The following is a 22,752-nucleotide window of genomic DNA, read 5'->3' as shown; positions in this document are numbered from 1 at the left end:
ACAGTTAAAAAGCACTTTGTACTCATTTTGCTAAAATGTATATCAAATATTTAGCAGTAGTATTTATATACATAGTAATTCATTTCGAATTTTGTTGAGTCTCACTTTCAATAACACATTTGGATGGCTTCTTCTCATGAATAATTTTACACTCAAAGAAACGTTTCGAACCAACTTCGACGAAGGAAAAATTTCGAAGTCAGCGACCTAGACCATTAAGCTACGGAGGCTCCTAATCAGAACATGATGTAAGAAACAAGGACAAAAACCTTATTATTTGGAAGTCTGCCCAGAAACTGTGGCACCATTTGATGTGGATCATACAGCAGTCCTACTTGAGCGAGACGTAGAACGTCGTTTATATTATTGAGCAATTCATCGTTCGGGAAGTACTGCTTGGCCATGTCAAAATCGTCCATCAATGTCCTAAACAGTTTCACAATAATGTGTTATCAGTTTTACTTATGAATCGTGTAATGCACTGGACTTGTAAAATTTATTTTTATTAAACTTTCCAATACATGCGAGAAGGTTTAAATAATGATAGTTTACATAACATATTAGTATTAATAATATCAATCCGACCTGCAATACTTTTGCATACCAAAAGTTAATCCATTAATGCCAGTCCGTCCTCCAACACTTCTGCATTATAAACGCAAGTCCATTAATGTCCATATAGGTTGACAATAGTTTCATATGTTCAAATTATACATGTATAAATGATAACTAAAGTGAAAATTAAAGATATAAATTAAACCGTTTTAAATGGAAGTGGATAAAGAAAGCTGTGTTCTTTTTTATCTATTTCATTGTGTATTTAATTTTCCATGACTTATTCACAACATCACTTTAAAATACATAAGCATAATTATGCATTATGCTTTCGAACGAGCAAACCCAGCCTTACTCTGTTTATTTAAAAAAAACCACTTACCACAAAGTAGTTGCTTTCAGTTTATCTAAAAGAAACTCAAAATTGCACAAAGACTCCTTCTTCAAAAGCTCGCATTGCTTTGCTTTGCATCTGTGGAAAGGTAGGTTATTCAGCTTACGTATATTGTAAGAGTTGCCGAACTTGTTTGGTTGTGACGCAACATGACGATCAGCTGATCCTTTCTCTCCTTTGGGGCTCGTGTATGGCTTTTGTTGGCCTTAAATAAAGCGATTTTTTAGCAAAACTTGTGTGATCTGTGATGACTAGTAACACTACAAAGTGACCATTAAAATAGACAATTTGATATCCTTCATAAACAGCAGTACTTATAATACGTATTAGCAACCTATAAAAGGCAAATATGGTTGCACCACAGAGTTGCGTAGGAACTAAGTCGTATCAATTTTTACCAGAGTTATTTTTTCATTTTGTTTCCAATTTTTTGTTAGAACGAATTAAGTGTAAACAAGTACCATTTGCCCATTTTCCGGAGAAGAAATCGGCAAGCGAAGCATGTAGTTTCTCATTTAATGTGACGTCATTACAATATCTATTCTGAGCAGCTTCTATAAACTGTCTGTGATACCAGTGCATCACACGTACACCGTCAGCACCACGATCAACTATAAAACATGAAAATGCATCATATACAATTAGCTGGAAGTAGTTAAGTACAATATGAAAATCGGAGTATAAAACGATCAATTTGACGGGCGCAAATTAAACAGGAATATTGTGTGTGAAAACAGGTAAGGGAAATATTTTCTATTACTAAATAAACAAGAAGATTGTTTGTGGGAACAAAAAATTCATGTCCAGAAAAACTGACCTAAATACTGATTCAAATCCGAACGTAATCGTACTAGTAACAAAGGCGGAAGGCGTCGAACTGGTGGGGTCCAGTACACGTATACGTCATTCAATACGTCATCATCACATGACAGCACGTTCTCAAGTTCGGTCTCTGTCAGACCAGCTCGTGCTGAAATAAAATTCAAAACCCGTCATATCTTTAAAAGTCAGTGAAATCCATTCAAGGTCGAATGATACAAGTATGCCTTGCTACAAGTATGTAGATTACAATTTTCTTACAGAAAGAATGTTTGACAATTGCATGTATAATAAAAATAATCGACTTAATTGCTTTGGAAGGCATAAAACTTTGACTCATTTCTCAAAATAATTCGTTCTCCCGTTACCGATAACGCTGTAAAATACACTACGACACACGGCGTGATTTCGTCTAAAAAAGTTATGAACAAAGTTATTCTCAAATAAAATGTCAACTTTTTTTAACTTATTACCTAGCGTCAAATACCCTAGAGCACGTGAGACAAATATCTGTCCGTGCATTTTCTCGAGTCGCTGAAACAACCCATCAATGCTCTGTCGTACTGTTGGCTCCAAAACCGTAACATTTTTTGAAACAAAACTGGTCCAAGTACTCGCCTTGTCGAATGCCAGTTTTAAATATAAAGGCAAAGGACACTTTGAACACATTGTTGTTACTATTTTCTTTTGCTCAGGTGTAAGTTGTCTGTGTTTGAGAGACAGCCATTTGTCTATGATTTCACTGAGGTCAGAAACTGTCATAGTTGGCACTTGAATGAAATTTTCCTTTGTTTTTACCGTTGTCTGAAAACATTATGAATATTTCATTAAACTTTAATGGCACTAAAATGAACAAGCAGTAAATAATTGATGCCGCTCCCGATACCATTCGCTTGACCGTCAGTTCAACCTCAAAGCGAGAGAAAATCAATTACTGAGGGTGTACTTGTTGAAAGAGTTTAATGAACTGACCTTGTCGGAAAGTAATAACATATAATGCCCTGTGATTTGATTTGACATTTTCTGCAATTATTTCAGAGAATAATATGCCATTTTTTCTTTATCAAAACTTATTATCATCAGAAACAAACCTAATGCGCACTATTAAAGCATGAAAAATAACCATTTTCCCGCAGCCGATTGGATTTTTTTTTATTTGGTACTGGAAACGAATAAAGCAGATTCATTTCTCTTGCTTTCTATCTAAAAAGGTGCTTCTTACAATTAGCTCACTTCGTGGAGAAATATATAACGTCAGCGGTGGCTGACAGTTCCGTATAATCGAGAATAAAATCAAGACAACTTTTTACCTGTAATACTGGGAAGGACTCAAACTGATTGTCTGGTAGCGTAGAAACCATGATTTTAACGTTTGGCCTTAGCCTTGTTGGAAGCCAGTTTAACTGCCTTGCGTTGTGAGAAGTGTCCATCATATCTAGAGAGTCAAATATAAGCACCAATGGTCTATCCGTGGAAGGCATAAACATCGTTAAGTGGAACTCATCTGTCAAGGTACGTAGGTCCTGAAAATGGTGAAACAACTCGTCAAAGTTTCATCGAAAAAGTATTCGTGTTCTCACAAAAAAGTAGCTAGACTACAGAAAGCGAGTAGTCGCCTATCTGCAAGAAACTATAGTATGTAAAATTTGACAGGGCGTTGGTTCGATCCCCTGGCGGGGTAAATGTTTTCATAATGATTTGACAGAATATTATGTAAGTCATAAATTGTTTTCCAAAAGAGAATCATAATAGAAAGTTGTCGGCAACTTACGATGTATAAGTCAGAACAAGTACATAATCAAAGATCAGAATACTGACAAGTTCAGCTGCTTTCAATGGCATAACTGAAATAACGCTAAAATCCAAGAAGTCTAATTACTTTTACCTTTGACACGGGCATTTCCATGCCATAAGCTTTCCTAATCTGTGACGTAATACTTGTTAACAGACCAATCAGGTTTGTGCTATCAGGTGTTGTTCCGATAAATCTGAATTAAATGAATATACATAAGAAATTTTCTAAGAGGCATACACGAATACAGTACGGAAAGGTCGCCGATAACATGTGTCATGCCAATTAGATACCGCAAGTGCATAAAAATTTAAGGTTAATTTATTAATTTCTACTTCTAAGTAATTGTTTACTAGTATGTCTCCTTTTATCTGAGTAAATAGGAAAGAATAATGTCAACATTAATTGTATGACATATGTACCCTAAAAATGTTTGATAGAAAAATATTTAATAAATAAACGTCATAACTCTAGAACAAATAATCAGACATGAAAGTCCCGATAATTTAGGTACGTTTACCAAGTTCCATTGAAGAAGGACTTGAAAACATGTATAATGTTCTTAATATGTCTTTTTAATATTTCAAAGTCTTAATAAGTACACATTCACTTTACACGTAAGAATTATACATTGCCTTTTATTAAACTGTATCTATCACCTATACGTAATTAGAATATTTAAAACCAAGTAGTTTACGCCAATCATTGAATAAGATTCTAACTTATACCAAATATGAGCTAAAATTTATCAATTACAAAGAGCTCCGGCACTCAATTGAAAATGAGTGTCAACCACGTGATTTTAACATCAATCAATTAATTACCAAGTTCTAGAACACATACCTGAATACCACTGCAGCTTTGTTGTTTGTCCATTCTGCACATTGTTTCGCCGCCATTGCCATAATCGATGTTTTACCGCAACCAGAAGGTCCATACAAAACTAATGGTTCATTGCTCATACCTTTCACGTAGAATTTGATTTGCTGAAAAATAAGTTGGACTCAAGTGGGACAAAGAGGTTGAAAGGTTGAGAATATCTTGACACATTTGTGCACTAATTATTCGTTGAACAAACGTATAAACTGCCAGACCAATCCATATTTTTTTTCTCCAAAAAACTATCTTGGATAAAAAGGAACATACGAACAAATAAACCAACCTTCTTTTTTTTTAGCGCAACTACATTTGTATTCGAAGAATAGGTATTGACTCGCCCATTCGTCGACGTCGCCATCGGCGTTCCGATTGATTTTTTAAAAATATATTTTAAGCTGGAATCTCAGTAATTACATGTGCGAATAAACTGACACTTCACACGATTCTTCACTGCGATGAACGGACTTAAATTGCACAGGATCCAAAACTCTATTTTGCTTTTTCGCAAAATTATGCCCCTTTTACTACAAAACAATTTTATATATAGTTAGGTTTTTGTATGAAAGCTGATATAGCTCAGTATCCCCTGATGGGAATGGATTAAAACTTCACACACTTGTTCACTGTGATAATTGGACATGCAAGACATAGGTTCCATAACAGCTGACTCTGTTTGGCATTTGTAAAAAAATATACCCCTTTTCCGACTTTTTATATTCATCTAATTAACAGGACAGAACAGTCGAGCGTTGCTGTCCTCCGACAGCTCTTGTTTCTTATACAGTACGGAATCTATATATACTTTTTTGCCTGTATTTACTGCTTTTGTAAAGATGAAAACAAGATTTCTGGGGCAAAAGTTTGAGCGGGGAGAAAGGCATATTCCATACTCCTTGGGGACCGGCCCATGCGTATACGCCTATGCAATTCTTCAAATATTTAGCTTCCCAAAAGCCTGGTACCCACACGCCTTATTGAAATATATTACAAAATGTTTCTTCTGCAACATTTCATGTCTGCTTCAAATACATTTACTGTTTTAACTTGGTAATTATTTTTTAAAAAGTGGAAATTTTCTTGGTACTGACTACGGCCAATTACTGTTACCTTGACTTAGGCACAATATTTCTTTCATAATTTAAGTCTGAGCAGACGACCGTTTGAATACGAACGTTCCGAGAAAATAATCTTTCCAGCAGTGCCAAACGTTGGATCAGTTCAATATCAGTTAAGCAGCGGTTCATATTTGTAGAGATCTGGCCTTGGCCAACTAAGAAAGTTAGTTGCATTTGTGAATGTTTTTATCTACAGGTTAAAGTTCTGAACGTATCTTAAGTTATGAACATAAAACATGTTAACTTTTTCTCAAATTCTGTTTCCAGTAATTGTTTTCTCTAATATTTGTCAAAGGTTTTCTTAAATCCTATTTCCGATAATTGTTTTCTCTAATATTTGTCAAAGGTTTTCTTAAATCCTATTTCCAATAATTGTTTTCTCTAATATTTGTCAAAGGTTTTCTTAAATCCTATTTCCAATAATTGTTTTCTCTAATATTTGTCAAAGGTTTTCTCAAATGTTTACCTCCTTTTATGGTTCTAACTGTAAAACTTCATGCACAGTATTAAAAGTTGCGATTTTCTTGCCATATCATTAATTTATGCATAACATCTATTTGGATATTTGAATAGCTGTTTCATCTGTCTTTTACAAAAAATCATGAAATTAAAATGCATTTGAGATGTTAAAATCAGATATGAACCAGTATTTTTACCACCAGGTCATCTCTATGATAAAAAGTGATCCTTGGCACATTTTCATACCTTCAACACATCGTCCCGTCCATGAAAATTTCTGCATTTCTCCTGACAAAACTGTATATGTTGCACTATTTCCTCAATAAGCGGGCCGTCTGCTCTCTTCTTTTCTTGAACAGCCGCGTGGATCATTGAACACATCTTTGCAACGAAATCGTCGCTCAACTTCGATAGATAGTTTCTATGTGCGTCAGAATTTGGATCAAGACCTAGCAGAAAAAAGACGATATATCTTATAGTAAACCAGTTTCAACATTTTCAAACAAATCAAGTAAAAATGTGTGATAATGAACTACACAGAGAACATGTGATATCAGTTCAGAGAATGCACCAATTCATCAAATATATTCAAAACAATTGGTAAAAGCATGCAAAAAAATGAAATAAAAGAAAATGTGTTTGTTTTATATGTACGATCATATCTGTAAATTGTCAACAAAAAATCTGACATTTTAACATTTTTATATGACTCGTAAACATGTTGCGCCTTGGCTTCTTTCGGTGAAAATTCTCCATACCTTATACTGAACCAAACAAATATCCTCACTGACTGAAATACAGTTATTTTAGCAGAATAACAGTAGTGGTATGGCATACCTTTATCTTTATTCCATTTAATACTGTATTTCATAACATTTCCCGAAAGTTTCTTTTCAACCTTGTCCTTTAGCTGGTCAAGCATTGCACGAATTTTCTTCACTTTTTCTTCACTGTTATTATGAGTGCATTCTAAAATAACACAAAAATAAAGTCACATGTAAGTCGCTCTGCACGTTTGATAAACATGAATCATAACGTAACATCATTTACACTCGTCTAGTATAAAAATGCTTGGACCTGACGTGCACATAAATTTTATAAAAACGGCAACATTGTTTTCTTTCTAAATGGATAAAAAATAAAAAATGAAAACAAGACTGGTGCCCCCACTTCCTGTCATTGTTTAAATGTTACTTGTAGACAATGCAATACTATATAAACTTTCATATTACTTTGGGTTGAGAGTGTGAATCCTCAGTGGGGTATGGGGCATGAACATATAAACTTATAAACATCATCAAGAAGCACAAGATAAAAGAAGTCGAAAAAACAATGCATTTCTTTTGGGTAGATTGGTGGCAGTAAACCGGGGGGGGGGGGGGGGAAGAGAACGTGTAAATCCCAAAGCAAAACCTCGTGCAAACTTCACATGCCGATAAAGTTCTTTGACTCCAGATCAAATACCTTTAAAGACACGTGCAACACAAACGCTTAGGCCTTTAATTAATATTTTTGATTTCATCATTGGCCTTAGCTCTGGTCTTGAAGCGTGACATCTCAAACAAACCGCAGGTGCACAACTTCAGTACTCTTTGAGACGCATGCGACACTAACATGCTAAACGGCAGTGCGACGGGGTTTAGACCTGCGGTAGGAACATAGTCCTCCTCGGTCCACATCTTCTGCAGACTTTAATACCCAGTACAATCCCGGGTATTATCCCTATAATGTACCGCTAATGTTCGTCAAAATACAAGGATTACAAAATGTACCTATATATCGTGACAGCTGGTAAGTGCATTCTTGATTTTCAATATCTTCTATCGTCCTTTTCAGCCAGATACTTGTATGAGCAGAGCCTTCAGTTTTAAGGATACCATTGAAAATCTCTGTTTCTGTTACTAAAATTGGAAAATGAACAAATTACAAATGAAGCAGTTGGCTATTTTATGTGGAAAGTCCGTGTTAATATTGAATACCACAGATTATTTGTGAAAATAAAGAATCGGCCTAACAATTTCTGTAAAATAATATCGCCATCAGTTGCAACATAATGGTAGTTAGTTTTATTTCGTTCTTCAACATTATTCCAGAGGACTGTCCACTAGCAATCTGAACAAACTTCAAGTACTTCTATGGTCCCGGCTAAACCGTCTTTTTGCTTTCATCGGTCTATTAGGCAGCTAACTTGAATGATGATTGAGTTACCTGAGCGTATGTATTTTCGAGCTGTTTCAGCATCGAACACTTTTTGTGCCACTTCTTCCAGCGTTGACTGTATGGTCTCGCTTTCGGACCACCACTGGTTCTTCGCCGCAGTTTTCTTCTCCTTGTCGGGATTTACAAAATCTGCTATGTGAAAGCTGATAGGGTGCACAGCATATACAGGCGGTACTGCGTTTGTGTCCTTGGTGTACCATCTGAATGAACAAGGGCGGTAAATATATATACAGGTATGATACAAAATTTGTTTTCTGCAAAAAAGTTCAGTTTAAATTTAATTTTAAACAAGATAAAATTTCGTTTTATAATAATAATATTATGATATGGTCTGAACGAGGTGCATTTAGAAAGACATTGTATTTAACCACAATTATTACAAGACTCTTAACTCGTTTATGATTTGTGCTATTAAGCGGTCTATAGTTTCAGCACAGGTTTACTGGGCTGAAGTTGAAAATTGATGAAAGCCACACTAAAAGTTATTACCGATATCATGTAATAACAAACTTCTTGACTGACTTGCCGGTCTATGGTCAAGAGTGTTAATACTATATCATTCGGACCTCTGCCAAATAGTTTTAACATTTTTGTATTTTGGACCTCGACCAAACAGTTTTGACTATTGACCGGCAATATTAAAATTTAATCCCTACCCGCTAAATTTCTATAAATTATGAACTTGTCCGTCTTTCAATTTGGACAGTACCATTAAAGGTCCATTACTAAGGGAAAGTGAGTTGGCAATTTTTTTTTCATAGCCAGTGCATAGACTTCTGCAAGACACTAAATAATGAAGATTGGCAGGTCAAAATTTACAGAAGGTCTTTGGAACTCAAAGAAATGTATATGTATTATGTTGAAACTTCAATGAATCGACAGAATGACCCTCCAGGTCTTTTTAACTTTCTTCATACTTCATAGAAAAATAATTGTACATATACTGCGATTTATTTCGAATTTCTACTTACCAACTTTCATTTTGCAATAAAATGAAATAGTTTCTGTGCTTTTAAAAAAAAATTAAAATGTTCACTTTCCTTAGTATTGGACCTTTAACTGTTAAATGGGGTGCTTACCAAAAAAGATAGTGTCTGAAATGGTGAACAGTGCAGCTCTTGATCAGACTGCACAGATGTGCAGACTGATCATGATCTACACTGGTCGCAACGGCAGAATCATTCGTGCCCAGCATAATAAGGATTAAATAAGTGTATAATGTTGAATCCACTTACTTGTTGAAAAGATTCAAAGTCTCCTTTGATTCTATATGTTTCAATATCTCCTCATATTCCTTGGCATCGATACATCTCGGGAAATCCGTGTAGCCGTATTTATGGGACATTAGTGACTGAAATGAAAACGTGATCATTTTGGACATATTATTCATTTTGTTCTATTTTATTTGAATATAAGTCACGTGATATATTCAGTTACACCAGTAGAAGCATTCCACCAGAAGACTCACTTTGATAAACGTATATCCCACCCACTTAGCTCAGAAAGGAGAGCGCAGATATACGGATTGTTGGCGGGGTTGTGAGTTCGATCTCCAGGCGGTGCACATGTCTAATGACGATTTGATAAAAGACATTGTGTCTGAAATCATTCGTCCTCCACCTCTTATTCATGTGGGGAAGATGGCAGTTACTTGCGGATAACAGGTTTGTACTGGTACAGAATCCGGGAACACTGGTTAGGCAAGTAAACTGTCCGCCGTACTGTTGTAAAACGGCCATTACCAACTTTTAGTAACATCGATCTACTGGAAAATCGATAAATTTGCCTATATAAACAAAGAAGGAAAAAAATACTTAAACTTAAATAGAAAAAGTCCTATTTGGAAATCAAAAATTCGATACCCCACAAATTAAAGTTTAATTTATTCCGGATATTATGAATATTTTTTTAAAAAATTATTTTAATATTTGGTTGGTCCTTTTTGACTTTAAACAGACCCACCTCAGTTCATATAGACTCTGTAGGAAACGGGTAAAAAGAAACTGACTTTTTCAAATATAACAGATAAAATGAGATATTGTCCGCAAAAAATCAAAAATTCGATACCCCTAAAAATGTAGAAAAATTATTCAATTTTCGTTATGTGTAATTTGTTTTAAATTTTATAATGGTTTGTTTGGTCCTTTTTGCATTTTAGTGTGTACAGTGAACATTTCTTAAAATATTCCGGCTTTTTCCGCCGTCATCCGTAAGTACTCGGAAGCTGTTACGGAAAATATTGTCGTCTGCTAGTCTGACTTTGTCGGTACAAATTGTTATAGCTCAAAGCCTATAAATTGTAAGCAACTTCACATTGACAAAAAAGAAAAGAAATTGTAATAAGACAAAGTTTAAACCCAAAACAAACAAACAAATCGGTGTTAAGAATGTATAAGGAATATATATTAGTTGTGACTATGAATTTATAATTTTAGAGCTTTAAATTTACACAAACGACAAGCATCTGAATAGTACTTGTTTACTTGAATGCACTTCAGTTTAACATCAAAATACAACAACCTCCAATTGCCGGCAGCATAAAACTGAGGAATAAATAAAGGAATAAGGTCAGCAGTTCGGTCGAAAATGTGCTTCCGTGGTGTAATCGAAAGAAGTCCATAGTAAATAGATCCTAATTTTCTCATTTCTACTGAGCGCAAATTCGTGTAGAACGAGTGCTTTAATCACACTTTTTCACTGGTAGCATACATTCTCCATGAAATGAGACGGTTTGTTTTCATGTTTATACACCCCACAGGGCAAGTTTTGCAGATCGAAACCGAAAGTAGAGGTTTATTGTGCGGACAAGAGAAAATATACGCCATTTTTAGGGTAGCAGACCAAAACTGACTGATATTTCACTAGGAACTATTTAACCCCCTATTTTCTTTTCATTTTTTTTCGGTAATTTGTGATAGAACTTTCATGAAAAATAGGTGTAGGAAAAAGTGATGTTCTATAAAGATACGTAAAGACGACCGGAAGTTGTCGTTATTTTATATGAAACAAAGAAGGGTTTGAATTACTGTTCTTCAACCTAAAGTAACGGTTTCATACTTGTACAAGTACGCGCATGCGTAGGAATTTATTCCATACATGGACAAGTGAAAGAAATATTGTTACGCAATACAAGAATAAATTATTTTAACTGTAGCATCACCTAATTATATCTATCAATGATGTATATACAATATTATGAAGTATACAAAATATATAGTTCGGCAAAATGGTTGGATTGCATTTGGATAGCTGAAAGCTTTTAAATGTCAATCAATATAAACACTACTTCTAATATGATGAAAATTCATCAATATTTGAGTTACTTGGGTCCAATATGAGGAAAAAATATGATACTCCTATCAGTTTCTTATTTTTATGTTTATGTAAAGGTATTTTCATTGCCATAAATGCAAGAAAAACTTACAGGCTAGATGAGAAAAGTAACCTTCTATCTTTATCCTTTTAGGGTCGCCTTGAGCTCTGAGCTAAGTTTCTGAGACTTGTGGGCGACACAATGTCTTGTTATGGGCAGCATTTGATACAAGTAATATTAAAATCCATTGATGTATGGAAAAGTTACGGATCGGAAACAAAACATACCCTGTTGACATAAAAATTTTGACCTCCAAGTGGAACAACAATTGAAATAGGATTTAGAGTAACTCATGATAAGTCACATAATGAGCCGCGCCATGAGAAAACCAACATAGTGCATTTGCGACCAGCATGAATTCAGACCAGTTTGCGCATCCGCCCAGTCTGGTCAGGATCCATGCTGTTCGCTTTCAAAGCCTATGGCAATTAGAGAAACGGTTAGCGATAGAACAGCATGGATCCTGACCAGACTGCGCGGATGCGTAGACTGGTCTGGATCCATGCTGGTCGCAAACGCATTATTTTGGTTTTCTCAAGGTGCGGCTCAATTATAAGTCCGTTAATTGATGTGAAGGTTATGGAGCGGACAAAACAGGAACTATAAACCTTTGGCTTCTAAATGCGATCTTAAACATGATAGGCGTCTAGATGTTGCGTTTACACATTGCTTTTGTTATGTTTAATTTTTGTGCTAAATTACCTGAAAACTAATCTTTGTATTGCAGAGAAATATTTGGTCTTGAGTTATGGGTAAAATGCACATGCCATGTTGTCTAATTCTGGGTAATATTTCTGCTAAGTAATATTAAAACCTCTGAACGGATGGCACGAGGGAGTGGGGAGGGGGGGGGGGGGGGGGGGGGCAAGAAACATACCCTGTTAATACCATGTTACCCTATGACCCCGAAATGTGATCTTGGGTTTTAAGCAAGGGGTCTTGATCTTTCGCCTGATACATCAACTCTTGATGGACTCAGTGTCGAATTATGACCGGGCTAGCCTGCTGGCATTTAACCTCTAAGTCTAAAGTTGACCTTTAAGCTAGGGGCCTGAATTTTGCAAAGGGCATCTTTTCATGTTGTTAACATTTGTGGCTTTTAATATAAAACCATCTTGATGGGCCAGATGTACGGACGGACTGTCTGGTAGAACAGCGGAAGAACGAAATGGTGGACTGAAAAGCACAGTCATACTTGTTATTTTAGGACCGGTGAGCGTCTAACAACCACCTAGGATTAAACAACCAGAACGCTGATATTATCATGATTATAACCAAACTGAACCATGTGTATATTCTTGCACCTAGAAGCATGACAGATCAACATCGATAATATCATTAATGAATTACGATGTTATGCCAAAAGTCAGCAGTTGACAGAACTGTTATTTATTGTTGAAAGAAAAAATAACGTACTACAAAGTTTGGTCCAGTTGACACTTTCTTGCACATCTCTAGCTCTTTCAAGCAGATTTCTGTGGTCATGTGATCGTCTGCGGCTTCGTCACGAACTCCCCACCTCATGTCAACCACCTGAAAGTCGTAGCCCAGCTCCTGACAGAAAGCTTTGATCTTCGGGTATGCATTCTCCATTAATTTGTTTCTTTCATGCATGGTGTCTGTGAAAATATGTATGTTGACCATGATTCATTACTGTAGTTTACAACAAATTACATGTACGCACTATTTTTCAACGCGTAAAATCAATTTGCATATTCTGTTTTCAATTTGAAATCATATCTGGCATTTACCTTCTTAAGACGCCAAATTTGTAAAGTTTTAACCCTTAACCTGCTAATTTTCTATAATAAACGTGTCCATCTTTCAATTCGGACAGTACCATTAACTGTTAAATGGGTGCTTACCAAAAAGATACTGATTGACGGGCGAACAGTAGAGTGCAGATCTATATCAGACTGCACGGATGTGCAGGCTGATCATGATCTACACTGGGCGCAAAGGCAGAACCAGCATGAAAACGGCTAAATGTCTTGAAAAAATACACAAAGCTCATAATCTTTTAAAACTAAATGCCTACACTGAATTTAAAAAAGCATGGAAAAGATAATAAAGAAATTGGTTGTTTTACCTGTGAAAGTACTACTGGTAAAGATTCGAACAACTTTAGCTGTAGACGGGCATTCAATAGTAACGTTTCCAAGATAAATTTCATCCAGTTCTGTTCTGGGTCCATCATGTTTTTTGGCACCTGATTGTACCTGATAGTATAAAACTAGACATTAAGGAAGTAAAAATAAGATGTTAGAATTGTAGCTAAGGCCTCTTCTAGGGCCTCTTAATTCTGTCAGATGTTACTACATCAACAAGACAGTAAATAAATAAAAACATAGCCGTCTGACAGATACATAATATAACTAATAATAGAAAATAATCAGTTGGAAGTATTGGATAACATTGTATTTCTCAAAATATGTTAATAAAAACATAAGGAAAACGTTGTATACATGCTACCAACTTTATGCAATTACGGTTTGATTCCCAAGAATGGGATATCCTAACAATACTGAATGGTAAAAACCTGTGTTAATATTACACATATAAATAGATAAAATTGCTTTGATGTGCGACACCTAAATATCATGATAGTAGTTTTAGTGTTATAATATTCATTGTCAGTTGGACAAACAACAGCTGCTCTCTGCTTATAGAAAGTGTTAGCAATTTGAACATTTCACGAAATGCTTTCCTAAACTCCGTGTGTTTACACACATTTTGCAGACTATTCTTCCAACAACAAATTTCAACCCTAAGGCACAATTACAGAATATGCACTGTATACTGAAAGGCTTGACGGTCAATAGTCAAATCTAATGCCCTGTGTCCGAAAGACCAACGGCAAATATATTTTGCTATTGGCCAGCAAGTCATCCAGTAGGTGTTTTATTTCTTCACATCAGAAATAAATTTTGAAGATTTATTTTCTATTTTTTAAGTTGCCTATAAAACCTGTGTTGACCACTAGACTGGTCAATAGCACAAACTATAGACCAACTATTTACATAAAGGGAAATATAATTATAGCTGATTGTTCACATTTTTCAGGTTATAGAAATCATTCCACCCGTTCTTGTTATTTGTTGACAGTAGCAGTGCACTTTTCAAACGAAAATAGTTTCGAACTCGATATAACCTTTAACTGAATTGTACTGCACTCGACTAAGACAATAGCAATCGATTTCTCAAAAGATATAGAAGTGACATAGGACGCAAATAATATTCTTTAAATGAATGCCATTATTTACCTTTTTTATACTTTCAGGAACGTATTGTAATAGAAACTATTTGTTGTTACATAAATAGTTAGCAGTCAGTAGTTGTCAATAGTCAGTTCGTACGCTGTAACAATACTATCGTAGGTCGTATCACTTGTACCGTAGGTCGTATCACTTGCATTAATCCAGAGTTATACTAATAATCTCCCTTGGCCCTTCCCATGATCCTTTGTTATGTCATCCGCCATCTTATCTTATCTTATCTTATCTTATCTTAATATTCTAACCTACCTACCTACCTACCTACCTACTTACCAATTAGTCAAACCCCTGCTGGGGACCTATAGACTTGACGCTGTCAGCCGACAAGACATTAGTAAGATTGGTTAAAAAACTGGTAAAAAACACAGCAGGTATATTATGGAGAGATATGTTCAATCTGGCTAATGGTCAGACTGAATTCAGGGCCACACATGGTGACAACGTCCGGCGGCAATACATTCCAGTGAGCAACGGTTGTAGGATAAAATGAGAATTTATGATAATCTGTTTTGGTCTGAATGTACTGGAATGCTAAGGAATGACATGAATGTGAAGATCTAGAGACAGGGACTAAGTAGTCTGGAAGAGGGTTGGCAACCTGGTTGTTCAGGATGTTACGGAACATGGCCAGGCGTTGGTCAAAACTGTGAAGGTCAAGGCGTCTCCGCTGAAGGGAAGCTAACATGTCTGAAACACTTGCCATTCGGCCGTAGTCGTATTTGACCCAGCGGGCAGCTCTGCACTGTACAGGCCTACGGCCTCCAGTTGGTCTATGAGTGTTCCAGTGTATGGGGCCCAGACTGAGCAGTACTCCAGTTATTGTATGAACACCGTTGACATGTGTGTAATGAACCCTTTGTTATGTCATCCGCCATCATTGTTATTGTATGAACAATAAACATACATTGTCATTTAATATATTATTATATGTATTTACAGCGCCCATCTCATATTAGAACTCACGTGAAACAAACAGCCCGGTGACAACTGGCGCCCAATTATGGATACGAGATCTGGAAAAAATCCTGATATTATTGTGTTTGAATATGTCAACACAGAAGGTTATATATAATGCAGCCAATCAGGTGATAATTGTAAAGATTGGACCAATCAACACAGAGTTGTAAACATAGTAACCAATCACGTATGATAAACATGGTGACGTCGCCGCTCTAGAATTCTAATCTAATGTCTCATTGTAACAGGAGCAATTTTTTTTCAAAATGACTTGTTGGCATTTTTCTTTTCTTAGAAAACATTTTAATTGTAATATATTGAAGTGTATATGGCTCATGGACCCACACTGTATCCTAGGTACGTTACTGTCACCTGTGATTACGCGTACAAGAGTTGACTTACCTTAATTGCAACCTGCTGGAATTTGCCTTTTGGTTGATTCATCTTTAGCCTCGTTTTCTCTTTCTTCAGCTGCATCTTCGTCTTCATCCTGTCCAGGCCAAGTATATCTAGTGAAAAAAGTAGGAAATCACCGTCAACATTATCGAGGTCGATTATTTCAAGGGCAGTCATGACAAAATATAGGGGAACATATGAGCCGCGCCATGGGAAAACCAACATAGTGGGTGTGCGACCAGCATGGATCCAGACCAGCCTGCGCATCCACGCAGTCTGGTCAGGCTCCATGCTGTTCGCTTTTAAAGCCTATTGGAATTGGAGAAACAGTTAGCGAACAGCATGGATCCTGTCCAGACTGCGGGGATGCGCAGGCTGGTCTGGATCCATGCTGGTCGCACACCCACTATGTTGGTTTTCCCATGGCACGGCTCATATAAACATGTATAATGTCACAATAATGTTAATAGAAAGAAAATTCCATTTCAAAATCATCGTCTATAGACCGGTGAGGCTTTTATATAGACGCACTATTTCCCTTGCGGAGGTTTGTCATATCAACATACCAACAAATTACCGCGCAGAGGTACCGATATTTTATCTAATTACCTATAAATACGACACAAGGAATAAAAAAGTCTACTTAAAAGAAATAACAATAGGTGGACGTACTGTCAACATCGTCTTCATCCTCCATTCCCATCTCCATTTTTCGGACAAGGTTCTTGGTGTCATTTCGCCGCAGATGTGCGCTGAAATAAATAATTATTTCTAAATAAATACGAAATCTGAAACACCACGACTGAAAAGAAGGTTGTGTCATTTCGCCACAATTTTGTACAGCTAGGAGGAAAGTGGTCAGATACGCCGACTATCCAATAAACCCCGATGTGTGCCAGTTTTGCGAGATAGGTAAAGCGGCAAATCATATATTTTCGCGGTAAAATATCGGGTAAATATTTGGAAATTTGGATAAATACCAGTAAAGGTAGAAAAGTACTGCAAGAAATATTTTGAAACAGCCACAATAGAAAATCATAGAAAATCACAGGCTTGTATCTATAAAGGATTTCTCTCTATCTGTTCTGGGGGCTTTATCTCACATTGTCCCTCTGGTCAGATCGCTCTGTGTCTGTACTAGTACAGGATGAATTTCACGCCCTGTGTGGTTTTGTTTGCTATATGTAAAGCGCCTTTGAACGTGTTTATCATGAAAAGGGCGCTATATAAATCTGGTATAAAAATGATAATAATATTGTTTTTATTTGTAGGCTCATGTGGCCGGCGTTCGCCGAAACATTGACTTATCAAGACACATGATACATTTTTTTTATTTATAGTCGGGTGTCAACAATTACAACATTAGCTGTAAATAGCTATTGGCCGACTCAATAAACAATAATAAAAAACCGGCAAGATGTTTTTTACTTGCCGCTCATGTGACCGGCTTGTCCGGGTTGAGTGAAACGAGTTGGCCCACTGTTGTAAGAATCAGACTACTGTTGTCAACTACGATGTTTCGTTTGGATCATCGTACCAGATCGGAACACTATAGACTGACGCAAGCACACAATGCAATTACACATGAAAGGGTAATAAAGTATATACAAACTTTCTACTGCATCATCAATGTTCTGTATCATTTCTACTTCACTTACACGACATTATATGAGCCGAACCAACATAGTGCATTTGCGACCGACATGGATCCAGACCAGCCTGAGCATCCGCGCAGTCTGATCAAGATCCATGCTGTTCGCTTTCAAAGCTTATTGAAATTAGAGAAACCGTTAGCGAACAGCATGGATCCTGGATGCGCAGGCTGGTCTGGATCCATGCTTGTCGCAAATGCACTATGTTCGTTTTCTCATGGTACGGCTCATATCATTTCTGACAAGCTTAGGAAAATATGTTGTTAAAAGATGTAAACGACACAATTCATTAATGCAGTAATATTATTTAATTCATTGCACGACCTCTCAATTTTCAAAACTGTCACAAAAATACATTTGAATGGTTTGCATAAAGGCCATTTATAAAGATACATACATGTATATATTTCTTTGGTCAAGTATCAAATCAAATTTTTATTTGGTTCTAAGATATGGCCGGACAGAGAAGTCATTTTGCTTTTGTCTTTGTAGCGAACTTTGCTCGATTTAAATTCTGCGTATTACTGTGACGCTTTAAACTTGATTGAAGTTGTTTTAGGGTACAGAATGATATCATAGCACAAGTTAATTTTGTTTATCTTTTATATGTTATTTCTTAAATATTGTTCTAATCGTGCAGATGTTTTCGCGAATGAAATATTAGTAATATGAAAGAAATTGCCAAAGATATCGATGTTATTTTTTTGTTGGGTTTAACGTGGCACCGACACAGTTATAGGTCATATGGCGACATTCCAGCTTTGATGGTGGAGGAAGACTTCATGTTAAGGTTCATGTAAAGTCTTTTGAAACCACCCTTCTGGTGAATTTTGTTTAAGTTTTTTACGCCACTTAGGCCTTGATCTATCATAAAGAATACACCAAATTGTTCATAATAAGTAGTAGAAACTTTCAAGACAGGTTATTCCCTTTTGAACAGCACATTTTGTCTTATATCACATGTACTTTGACTGTTTATGTTCTATTTTGTAGAAGATATCAAGCTTCTTTTTCAAAAGTATTTTGTCATTATTTTTATAACTATTATGTGTCTAACATATTTGTCCAGGTACTCCGGGAGTTAAAGTGTTACAAACCATGTACATTTAAAAAAAATGCAAAAACTGCAAAATGAAAGTGAAAGTAGAGCTGTCAAATTGACAAAAAAAACTTCAGTATTTCAACAAATATAAAAGTAAACTATTTTTCATTTCCCGGAGTACCTAGGTAAGTATGTAAGACACACAACAAAAACAAACTTAGAGAAAAAATATGTTTGATAAAGAAGTTTGATATTTTGTACCAAATAGAATATGGACAGTTGAAGTACATATTTTGTAAGACAAAATACATATTTCCAAACAAGGTGACCTCTATAGAAAGTATTTTCTACTTCTTCTGAACAACTCCGTATATATATGTTATGAATATTATGGGTCTGTCAGGTATTATTTCCAAAATGAAAATTTACCCAAGGGGTGGTCTCAAACGCTTTACATGAACCTTAAAAGCTCCGTTTAATATTTGATAACATTCTAATATGCTATATTAATTTAAATTTGACAACGTTTATATTCTTCAATTATATGGATTTATTGAATTGTGAAATCGGAGTAAATACTTTTATATCTAAATTAAATACATGTTTTTGTATGTTTATTTCTTTAATTGAAGGCTCATAATATTATGTTGTATCTGTAACTGTATAATCTAAACCTAACGCAAAATAATCAAAATAACACTGAAAGTAGATCTATTTCTGAAACGCTAATTTATGTATAGGTAATCCTTATACTTCTTATATTGTTTAAGTTTAAGATAATCTTAAACTTGTAATAAAAGGAAAATTTAAGTACGCATATATTAGTTAATTATTGTGACAACCCTGTCAATAGAACACTGAAAACACTGGTGAATGTGAATTGAATAGACGGCTATACAAATACGCCGGTGAAATATAAATCGAAAGGAAGTAATTGTAAAGAAATTTAAAAGGGTTGTTGGTTTTTAAAGTTGATAACCTTTTCACATACCTCTCTCATATGCAGGTTCAAAGAGTTGAGGATTTTTTAAATATTCTAATATTTTTTAAAAACCGAGTGAACTGACCTTTTGTTACGGAGGTCCGTCTTTTCTCTCTTAACTCCATTCGTGTCACCCGGTCTATTTTCCTGTGAAGAGTTTGTTGTTTTGTCATTTTTCACAGTAGCAGACGCAGACACTGACACCTTTCTATTACCCTTATTTCCGTTTTCGACTACTTTACTTCCGGCGTGTCTTTGATTTGGGAGTCCTTTTGGCGGAACGGAACTCCCTGGTAAATTCTCATGAGTCCGAGGTTTGGATTTCTCACTGCTCTCATGACTTCCGGTTTTACTTGGAGAACTTGATTTTGATGCGCCCGATCCCATTCTTCAACTTAAATATTGTCTTTAAATAAATTAAACATTATCTTTTAAATTCCACAGCTGTTTAACATTCTCCGTCATTTTATCCTGGTTTTCCAGTTACGTTGTATAATAAATCGGAAAACTTAATTATACCCGTGTGCATTTTAAAATAATCTCAATTTGACTCAAACTGAATTATTTAGTATAAACATACAAGGAAATCGTCGAATATAGTCTCAATCTATTTCAATATCTATAATGATCAATTCATGTCCTATATTTTGTTACACAGTTTAGTCAACCGCTCAACCATTTACCGGTATTGGATTTTTCTTATGCTCTATTTACTATGCGTAAGTTGTAACATACACACAAATCGATCTGTGTTTGTTATGTCCCTTTACCGATATACCCGTCTTTATTGAAAACCGATATAGCAAAAGTTTACATGCATGTGACGTAATCATACTTTGTAACAAACGCTGATCGCGTACAAACGCTATGCGACAAGAGGAGACACGCATTCGCTACGCCTCCTTACATACATGTAAAGGTTTCTTGTGGAATATTATCTTGGCAATAATGCATTTTGCTTTGTTTGATATTCATGTCGCTTTCAGACATGTAGATTATTAAGGTTTAGCAGTATATCACAAAACAACAGATTTTTTTAGTAAATGAACAGCATCTTGACAAACAACTTATCTGTCCAATACATGTTTTACTGTTCTGTCCCACAGAGTTGGATACTTAAAATATTCTTAATGAGTTGTCCCCCTTTAAATAAGAATGCCATTTGTAAGGAAATAAATGTAAACAATTGTCAAAAACGACGTTTTACCTAGTTATGTAAAGTTTAAACACTCGCACGATGTTGCAAATGCATCAAAACGAAGACATGTAACATCTTTTAAAAAATGGTGAGTTTTTAAAGCCGCTGAACTGTCCAGAAGTGTGGCCCCTTCATGCAGTCCCTTTCCGGAATTCAATACATATATCAGTAAATTGACAATGGTTTTGTAGAATAATATAAATGTTTTATACGCTGTTAAATTTTCATGTAAAACAATGCTTTCTTTCTATAATTTGATGACGTTTGAACTTTTTTCTTCGAAACATGGATCTATACCTTAATTTATTATAGATCTACCAGTATTATACCAGACTTATATATCAAGATTTATAGCTGTCTTGATTTTAAGAAATGAAATATTTCTATTCCGTACAATGCATTCAACATTATGGAATAGACTTTAATAGTAAAGATTTACTTCTGGTATTCTGATAATGCTTACATGCTGCATTCACTATTGTGAAGCGCGACAGTGCGATGGCGAAGCACGACACTACGATGGTGAAGCGCGACAGTACGATGGCGAAGCACGACAGTAGAACGGACTGTCACCATCGTACTGTCTCGCTTCGCCATCGCACTGTCGTATTGTCACCATCGTACTGTCGTGCTTCGCCATCGTCGTACCCTCGCGCTTCGCGTTCACAGGGAGCAAGCGCTGGCCCTAACGGAACACCGTACTATTATTATTGAACATTTTGCATTCTGACATCATCATGCTGTACTGTCCAGTACTTCAGTCGTCGTACTTGCTCGGCAGATGTATTCTAATATTGGTTTTTCGTATTTCTGACTTTCAAGTAAGTATAAATGAGTTGAATTATTATATCTCACAAAAATACCAAATGCAAATCCCATTGACTGAACGTGAATAATATATCATATTCCCCGGTGATTAAATAGGCCTACAGGCGGCGAACGATAATAAAAATGGGGCGAAAATGTCAGGCCAGTCAAACAAAGACATTCTCATCCATCAGATGTTCGTCAAAATCCCGGGGAACCACGGTAGACCTCTGGTATGCGAGAATGTAGCTCAGGTGGCTAACCTGTCGGTTTTCAGATGTACTGCAAAAATAGCACGAGTTCGAAACTCGCAAGAGGGGTTTATTTTCTAAGGAAATGTTTTATGTAGCCCAGCTTTTTTTTTATTTCAGTTTGTCTTCTCTTTTTTTATCCTTCTTAATACGTGTATAAGTTTTTTTCTATTTTCTTTTTCTTTTCCTTTTCGAACTGTAACCTGTCGTTTCAAGTTAGCCCAGATCAACTCAACAGCGTTTAATACGGCGCGGTAACCGAATTCAGTCATGTTAATGAATTTTAATTTTAATTTTATTTAATTTTAATTTTAAGTGTTCACGAAAAACTGCTGTATTACCGTTTTAATTTTCAAAGCCATTGGTAAAACCGGTATTGTATATATGCTGAAAAAAAGGTAAAAAAAAAAAAAGTTCATTTCAACCCAGTATCGAACTCCGGACTTCGGGACCTAGCGGCCTAACGCGTTGCGCTAATACAGTACTTTGTTCATCGAGCCTCAGTTTTCAGATACTAATCTATATCGTCTATGCGTGATTTACCTAAACTGGTAAATAATACGGTCGACTGCATTTGTTTACAAAT

At 35.7% G+C, this 22,752-nt stretch overlaps 1 protein-coding gene across 2 annotated transcripts in view; it reads right to left on the bottom strand.

Moving 5' to 3' along the window:
• Positions 1–20,569, bottom strand: part of LOC123524131 (uncharacterized) — a 41,581-nt gene extending 21,012 nt beyond the window's left edge. For both annotated transcript variants that reach the window (XM_053539186.1, XM_053539188.1), the window contains exons 1-18: positions 19,996–20,569; positions 16,907–16,986; positions 16,241–16,347; positions 13,696–13,825; positions 13,023–13,225; positions 9,469–9,584; positions 8,222–8,433; positions 7,786–7,914; positions 6,851–6,982; positions 6,260–6,462; positions 4,404–4,546; positions 3,654–3,756; positions 3,079–3,291; positions 2,242–2,572; positions 1,767–1,919; positions 1,411–1,560; positions 938–1,154; positions 270–426 (exon numbers count right to left, since the gene is read on the bottom strand). In XM_053539186.1, coding sequence (XP_053395161.1) covers positions 270–426; positions 938–1,154; positions 1,411–1,560; positions 1,767–1,919; positions 2,242–2,572; positions 3,079–3,291; positions 3,654–3,756; positions 4,404–4,546; positions 6,260–6,462; positions 6,851–6,982; positions 7,786–7,914; positions 8,222–8,433; positions 9,469–9,584; positions 13,023–13,225; positions 13,696–13,825; positions 16,241–16,347; positions 16,907–16,986; positions 19,996–20,297 — 3,081 coding nt within the window. In that variant the 5' untranslated portion in view covers positions 20,298–20,569. The remainder of the gene's footprint in view (positions 1–269; positions 427–937; positions 1,155–1,410; positions 1,561–1,766; positions 1,920–2,241; positions 2,573–3,078; positions 3,292–3,653; positions 3,757–4,403; positions 4,547–6,259; positions 6,463–6,850; positions 6,983–7,785; positions 7,915–8,221; positions 8,434–9,468; positions 9,585–13,022; positions 13,226–13,695; positions 13,826–16,240; positions 16,348–16,906; positions 16,987–19,995) is intronic.
• Between the last annotated feature and the right edge of the window lie 2,183 nt (positions 20,570–22,752).

Source organism: Mercenaria mercenaria, chromosome 3 (assembly GCF_021730395.1).
Source record: "Mercenaria mercenaria strain notata chromosome 3, MADL_Memer_1, whole genome shotgun sequence".
Taxonomy (NCBI): domain Eukaryota; kingdom Metazoa; phylum Mollusca; class Bivalvia; order Venerida; family Veneridae; genus Mercenaria; species Mercenaria mercenaria.
Note: the sequence above shows the minus strand (reverse complement) of the source record. Positions and strands in the feature narration are given on the sequence as shown.